This window comes from Protopterus annectens, chromosome 3.part0 (genome assembly GCF_019279795.1).
Source record: "Protopterus annectens isolate FY-2018-M chromosome 3.part0, PAN1.0, whole genome shotgun sequence".
NCBI lineage: Eukaryota > Metazoa > Chordata > Ceratodontiformes > Protopteridae > Protopterus > Protopterus annectens.
The window spans coordinates 114,643,283-114,651,707 of NC_056731.1; the positions used below are offsets into that span (position 1 = coordinate 114,643,283).

At 37.7% G+C, this 8,425-nt stretch overlaps 1 protein-coding gene across 1 annotated transcript in view; it reads left to right on the forward strand.

Moving 5' to 3' along the window:
* The first annotated feature begins 213 nt into the window (after positions 1-213).
* Positions 214-8,425, forward strand: part of FAM221A (family with sequence similarity 221 member A) — a 414,642-nt gene continuing 406,430 nt past the window's right edge. Inside the window, exon 1 of the mRNA XM_044064624.1 lies at positions 214-394. Coding sequence (XP_043920559.1) covers positions 330-394 — 65 coding nt within the window. The 5' untranslated portion in view covers positions 214-329. The remainder of the gene's footprint in view (positions 395-8,425) is intronic.

The following is an 8,425-nucleotide window of genomic DNA, read 5'->3' on the forward strand; positions in this document are numbered from 1 at the left end:
GCCAATTGATAGTTACGAATATACTATTCATACAAACTCAGTGACAAGCATTGGCATTTAAAACGTTCCTTTTCTGGACTCTTCGTTTACCATTCAGCTGCTATATGCTACTGTACTGATGTACAAAAAGTTGGCTCTAGCACTGAGGCGCTGTCAGCTCCTGCGTGTAACGTGACCACACCGTAACTGCTCTGTTGTCTTTCTACCCTTAGCAACAGCGCGCTGCTATCAGCTGGTCTTAAACTGAAATCAACAACAAATTCACGCAGTAGCTCAGATTAAACATTTTACAAGTTAAGTAGTAATGGTGCCAGACATCAACTAAAGAAATGGAAAAGATAACGATTAGCAAGGAAATGGCAGCAGCAGTCGACAGTTACCTACAGTACAGGAGGTCTGGTTATGGTTTTATTTACTTTTTGTTTTATCTTGATTACTACTGAACGACTTTATTTTAGTTTATTGTACATTCCACCGTGGAATGTACAATAAACTAAAATTTCCACGTAACTGTGTGACTAAGTTTCATTCTGTTAGTTTTTCAAATTGTTTAGTTTCTTATACACGCAGACAGCACCTGGTCTTTTTCAAGTAAGAAATGCTCTCTAACTTTGTCCAGTTTGTAACAGCGATGAAATTCCTTCGGATTACAAATGGAAATCCCAACACTGACTTTTTGAAATCCCTTATAGGACGTATCATGCTCTACTGAAGTATGTGTGATGAGATTGGGAAGTACAAAACTACACCTTCTTAAAAATTTAGCATTAGTTGACATAGGATCATCTTACTGTTAGTCAAGTAAATTTCTACTGAAAAAAGTAACATCCAGCAAGGTTGCAGAATATAGCTCAAACCTATGAGGGACTGTAGCCAAAATTTTACAGTTCCTCTTGTTCAAGACACACCATTGTAATTTGTGCAGATGAGGGTGGTACTGACCTGACTAATATCCTTATGGGGCTCTCAGTTAAGTATTTGGCACGTTTTAAATTTTTAATGTCGGGTATTACTAATACTGACTTAATATCAATGAAATACTCTTTCCCATAGCTTACTTCTAAAACAACTCTCTTCACTTGGCCTGTCAAACTCCTCCACCAACTGACTCCAGCTAACTTTCTAATAGAATCTAGTCTCTTAACTGGGTGAATTCTTAGTCATTCTTCCTGCCTCTCAAAACGGGTGTTCCCCAAAGTTCTGTACTGGGGCCACTGCTTTTCAACATATTTACCAATTAGCTATACTCCGTCAAATGTCAAGCACTCCTCACAGAATATGCTGATGACTTCACCCAATTACTCTACAACACATAACCCAAGAGTAGCTTTCATCAGTTAAAAGCTGGCTCAACAACTCCCAGCTTATACTCAGTCAAAAAAAAAAAAAAAAAGCTGCTATTATTACTCTCAAAAGCCCTTACACACCTCAAACAAAATGTCTTTATTACAGCCTCTGATAATACCCCTATAGGATGCATCGTCCTTTCTAAGATTATAAGCTACTAGGCATGACTATTGATGATGACCTGAAATTTGACTTGTATGTGCAACAGGTTATCAAAAAAACCTCACCAACATTAGGGACACACTACAGAACAAAAAAACTACTTAACTGACTCATCCAGGAAATTCCTGGCCTCTACACTCCTCACTTTACTACATGGCTCTCCAGTACTGCTTATACTTCACACTTCCATCAAAAATAAACTAAACCAGTGCTACAACAAAATAGTGCAATTTGCCTCTAACTCAAACAGAACTCATCACTGCTTAGCCCTAAGTCAGCTTAATTGGCGTGAATTACTCAAGCAACTCACTTACACCCAACTTCTCCTAGTCCACAAATTACTGTACAAACCAGAACAGAGTAAAGCCCTACTAGACTTATTACATACATACACCCCTACTAGCCCACTTCGATCTGAAAATAAAATGCTGCTCACTGCCTACAAACCACATCTGTCAGCAGGACACTCACTCTCTCTTTTCCAGCTAAGTTGCCCACTCCTGGAACCCTATCCCCTTGTCCCAGACTAAACAGACTAGCAACCTTTCCAGTTTCAAGACCAGTTTTAAAAATCTCTTATCTGGCACCTGTACCTGCAAAACTCTCAAAACAGATGCATGACCACCTACTCACATCTCCATATCTTACTAGGTAGTAATGGCCTAACATCAAAATGATACCATACTACTAATTTATGCTGTTCTGCCTCTTCAGCCAGCATTTTCTACTATTTATCTTCCTCTTTAATATCCTTCCTTATCATTATATCATCTCTGTAATAATAAACTTTCTCTTCATGTCCTTAATTTTCCCTCCTGCTCATTACTCCTCCACATCTCATTGTATTACTCTACTTTGACAATGCAATACTCCCATTATTTCTCACCTCCATATATTATTAGAAATGTAGTCAGTATTTTGAAAAAAATATATCATATTTTACCACAACCTTATAGCAGAGAGGTTAAGGTGCAGGATTACCAACTGGTAGATCTGAGTTTGAAACCTGGTTAGGGCATAACTGGGCCGTAGTGGTATTAGTGCAGAAGAAAGGCCTGGCAATATACTTCTGTAATACGTCACAAGAGCCCTATGGTGCCTACCCATAGAGTTGCTATGAGTCAATTTTGACTTGAAGGCAACTAATGTATTACTTTACTTGACATAGACTATCCACTTCTGCAAAGTGTCTTGCTACTTGCAGTTCATATTGTATTCTTGGTCATAGTTTACTCTAATGATATTCTGTAAATGTATCAAAAATGTGTGTTTTATTTGTTGTGGGGATTTTCTCCCCTTGTATATTATTTATTTATCAGCTATATAAAATGTGTTTGTGTGTTTTATGGAGCCTTTCTCCCAGGCTCATTGTAAAATATTTAATCTGTTGCAGGGCTTTTCTCCCCTCGTATATAATTACTCAACAACTACTGTTTAAATGTTTTTGGATCTATTATGGAGCTTTTCTCCCTGAGCCTCTGCTAAAAAGGGGCCATTGGCTGAGTCAGATTTTCCCTGTTACCAAAGGGCAAATAAATTAATAAATAAATAAATAAACCAAGCCACACACATCCAGCAAGGGGGCTGCCATCCCCTGCTATACGCAATTTTAAGTGCCTTGCAGTTTTTTTCAAGGGTGTGAGATGTATAAGCTTCCCAAAGGGCATTACATTTTTTTTATTTATTATTCTTAATGTCATCATCATAACAAATTTATTCACATGACCATTCTTTTCTTTAAAAAAATAAGAGGTCTGACATTATATGGTCAGTCCACATCACACCAGAGGGTGGCACTTGCTACTGCATATCCTGGTATATTATAAACAATTTCCTCAAGCCTTATATTGTTGTCCAGGGTTGTGGCCAAGATTTTGGAATTGGATACAAATTTCTTTCGTAGACCAAAGTAGACCTTCCAGATTTCAGCCCCTCAACACTTTACCTATTATTGTTGTCATACAGGATTCTGTTGTATGACACACAGATGCCCCACTCACCAGGCTGGACAAGAAGAAGGTAATGGCAAGTTGCCTGACTGGAGCCAGGATCCGCAGTATAACACATGCACTCAAGTCACTGTACCACATGTACCATTATGATTCTGTCATAGTCCATGTGGGTGTAAATGGCCTGAGACATACCTTTCTGGACTGTATGAGAAGAGACATTGTGGATCTCTCTGAATATGTGTCACAGATGGGTACATGTCTTGCCTTGCATTGGTCAGCATTCTACCTTCACCAATGATTATGCCACAGTATAAGTATAAGTATAATAATTGATTTTAATAAGTGGCTTACATTCTGATGTCACTTCAGGGGACTCCAGTATCTGTCAGCATGGGAGGACATGGTTAACAGACCACATTGCTTTGCCAAGGATGTCTGCACCTGTCCTCCTTGGGCTCTCAGATATTGGCTAAAACTTTATGCACCTCCTCTGAGACTTTTTAGGCAATGTCAGAATAACAAATTTACCAACATAGCAATATATAAAACCAAAAAGCAACCTTAAGGTGTTACTGCTCAATGCTAGGACCGTAAACAAGAAACTTGCCAACGTACAAACTCTCCTCTTTCTGGACAATGTAGACAGCTGTGCTGTCATTGAGACTTGGTTTAAATATAGCAGCATGGACAGGGGCTAAAGGCAGAGGTGTCTCTAACCTATATTAGCAATAAATACTGCTTCTGGTTGGTTAAACTGGATGATGCCCTGGAGTTCATCCACATCCATGTTTCCATAGATAAGGTTCCTTACTATTTCCAGGCCAGTTACAGGTCACCCTCTATAACCCATGAAACTCACAGCTCTTACCTAGACCTACTGAAGGCACTCACCATCCAACAAAATACCCCATTCTTTGGAGACTAAACTATCCTTCTGTAGACTGGAAAACATGCACTGCTTTTAACTCACAGGCACACTTTTTCCTGGACTTTATCAACACAAACACCCTGGACCAGATAGTGTGCACTCCAACCAGAGGATTAAAGATATTGGACCTAGCACTCATCAACATGGGAGAGCATTGGACCCCCCACACCATGTATTATGTCCTTATTGATGAGGTTGGACCACAAAGCTGTCTAGCTTGAAATAAAAATCAACCCCAAAAAAAAACACTAAACTGCTAACAGTTAGGAAGTATTCTAAAACAAACTATGTCCTATTAAGTGACAGTTTGTCAAAATTCACATCTCTCCAAAAATCTCTACAAAACTCTGAGAACACAGCTATCTATGCATAATTATTTGCAGAAACCCTGTACTAACATGTAAATGGCTGCATTGAGGGTGCTGAACCTATCAGAAGAAAGCCCAGATATAACACGAAAAAACACCTCCACTGGGGTATATTACAAAAGAAAAAAAGAGTCATGGCCAGAATCAGAAAGATTAACTAAACAAGAAACTAAGAGCTCTAGTAAAGTCCAACCAGGCCAATTACAAGGTCAGGATAGCCTCCCAGGCTAAAGACAATCACAAGGCCTTCTTTGGTTATGTCAGGAACCTTAAAGGTAACACTCAGCAGTGTGCAGAACCGGTGGTAAATGGCTCAACCTTCAATGATAAGGTTGATATAGTGAATCTACTGGCTGATAAATTTAGCTCTAATTTCACTCCACAACCCCCCCTGCTATCCCCTGTGAAATCCCATCTAGCATACCCCCCAACAATCAACAGGGAGCAGGTCCCGAGGGCACCTGCCAAGGCCACAAATACTGCTTCATTGGGCCCTGACAATATCCCTGGTTGTCTCCTAAACAGGACCTAAATCATGATTTAGCAGGACCACTTGATGTATTCTTTGATTACATTCTCAAAACAGGTTATATGCCAGGTGAACGGAGGGCTGCAACAGTCATTCCTCTTCTTAAAGGTGGACCACCAACCGACCTCAGGAACCACAGACCCATCAGTGTGAAAAGTCAGATATGTAAAGCTATGGAACAAATTATGAAGGAAGTGATCAACAGGGACACTGTCAACCTACAGCCACTAGACCCATCCCAGTTTGGCTTTGTTAAGGGAAGGTTTTGCCTATTCAACTTAGTATACTTCTTCAAGAGGGTCACCAAGGCTATGGATGTGGGGCAGATGTTACATACCACTTACCTTGACCTGACCAAGACATTCATTACAATACCCAGTTCTGGTATTGTTGGCAATCTCTCAGAACTAGGCATAAATCCCCATATAACTCACTGGATTGAGTAACTCTCCATCCCCAAAGTTCAGCAATCCTGAGGTCACGTTAAAGAAACAATTGATGAATCAGGAGGTGATGACTTTGCATTGACATATGAAATTTTTATGACAGATGCATTGCTATAAATTTATGCTCCTGCATTTATGGTATATCTTTTCACATAGATAAGAATTTGAAAGATGTTTGGTTACACAGCATATTCCAAGGTATACAGAAAATTACAAAGGAAAATGCAAAACAATAGCAGTAGTAACACCATCAAAAAAGAACAAACCAGTTACTTGTTGGCGAAGGATTTATGAAGATCCTGTTGAACATAATAAAGGTGCCAAATGAATAGAAAATTTAAAAGAAGCAGTAAAAAGTTCTAATATAAAGGGTAAGCAATGGAATAAAGTAACACATAGAAACTGAGACAAATTTAAGGAAGGCTTCTAAATGGAACACCTCGGGTCCAGATGTACTGTCAAACCTCTAGCTAAAAGTAATAGCATCTTTGTACAAAGATTTAGACCTGAGTAAAAATTATATATATATGTATATATGTATATATATATATATATATATATATATATATATATATATATATATATATATATATTCACATCCTGAATGGACGCCAACATGGTAGCAACAGGAAACAGCATAATCCCCTTGAGTGATCCTGCAAGCTATCCTAAGAACTATAGACTAGTAACTTGATTTCTGACAATATCTACATTGTATACCAGAATAGATGCAGTCAGAGTTTATAGTCACTTATAAAAATTCAGTTGTGGCAGTTGAATATAAGGGCAATATAAGAAAATGATATGGAGCAAATGATCACCTATTATTAGGCAAAACCATAGTAGAAAGCTGTAAAACAGGGAGGAACCTAAGTATGGCATGGATGGATTACAAGTAAAGTATATGACCGCATTCTGCATTCATGAATTATGGAATGCTTAAAATACACACCACTGATAAATTATATAGCATGTGCCAATAAACAGGGGCAAACTACTTTATAACTGAATCATGGTATAGGGTAAATAATTATCCTAGGGATAAGAATCCAAAGGTAGATATTTTGGTGATTCTTTGTTACCATTGCTGTTTTGCTTTGCCATTAACCAAATGAGCTGTTTATTTAGCAGACTGGACTATGGTTATCATTCATTTTCCAAAAAACAAACGTTCAAATTCATCTCATCTACTTTTAGAGGATGATTAAAAATTGGTGTGCTTTCAGGTACTCATCTGATGAGCTAAACTACAAGTGATTAAAACTGTTCAGATGATGTACAAATGATACTTGGTCCAGATAAATGTGAGAATGCAACATTTATAGCAGGGAAACTGAAACACTAAGAAAATGTTAGCCTGGGACAGGAATATGATATAACAGAACTTGAACAGGAAGGTGTTTATAAATATCTCAGAATGTAATAAAAGTCAGCAATAAAGCATGAACAAGTTGAGAATGAAGCTTAATAATAAATACTTCAGAAGACCAAAGCGAATATTGGAAACTTCATTGACAACTAGGAATAATGTTTAAGCTATTCATTAGCTTGCTGTTCTTATTCTAACTTCCAGCTTTGCCATATGTAGGTTCATATGTGTATACTAGTCTAGCAACCACTTGTGACTTTTTAAGCCTAGCCATGTATCCCAAATCTCTGAGAAGTACCCTAGATAAGTGTACTCAGGGGCTTAGGAGATGAAACATTTACAAGCAGGGTCCTGGGAGATGAATCATTTACAGGCTGCCTATGTCCATTAGAGACATATGTGTGACTTACTGGCCTGAAAAAGCATTGGATCAATTAGACAAAAACTCAAGAAAAATGGTTCATGTTTATCAAATGATATATAAAATCAGTGCATGATAAAACTATATATCCCTTGGTCTGAAGAAGGTATAGGCCTCCTCAAAATTGACTATATGTATCGGTCCACAGTTATGGGACTGTACATATTTTTTGACATCAGATGCAAACATAATGAAAGCTATAAAGCAGAAAGAAAGGAACTCTAAGATTTTATATTTGATCAGATTAGTGGAGGCATTTTGGAAAAAACTGGGAATGGAAATAAAATCAGAAATAGACAAAAAGCAATCAGCAGCAGAAAGTGCCAAAACAAAAGAATTAACATAAATAACAGGACCAGAGGAAAAAGCATATATAGAGAACTCTAGATACAACCATAGGTTGAAAAAGATTTGATGCAGGGAGGTGCATTTAAACTAAATGATGAAAACCTAATAATAATAACAGCTCACGATAGTAGACTATATACATGTTTTATTAAAATGTCCATAGAGGATGTGGGCGATACAGAAAAATGCAGTACTAGAAACATTTGCACATCTTGTTGCTGGTTGCATTATACTCTTGTCTGATGACCTGTATACTGAAAGACACAACAATGTGACAAGACTGTTACACTGAGGTTTGTGTAAACACTTAAGCTAGTAGGTAGCTGAGAAAAAAACTGGAAACATAAACCAGAAAAAATACTGGAAGTAAAGAAGTTCTGATTATATGGGATTATCCAGTACCAACAGTTAAGAAAGTTGAAGCAAGAAAATTAGATATAGTAGTCAAAGAAAAAAAGACAAAAGTATCTTCAATTTTGGAAATAGTTACACTTAGTGATTACAAAGTCCTGCATACCAAGTGACACAAATCATAAAATACCAGGGTATGCAAGC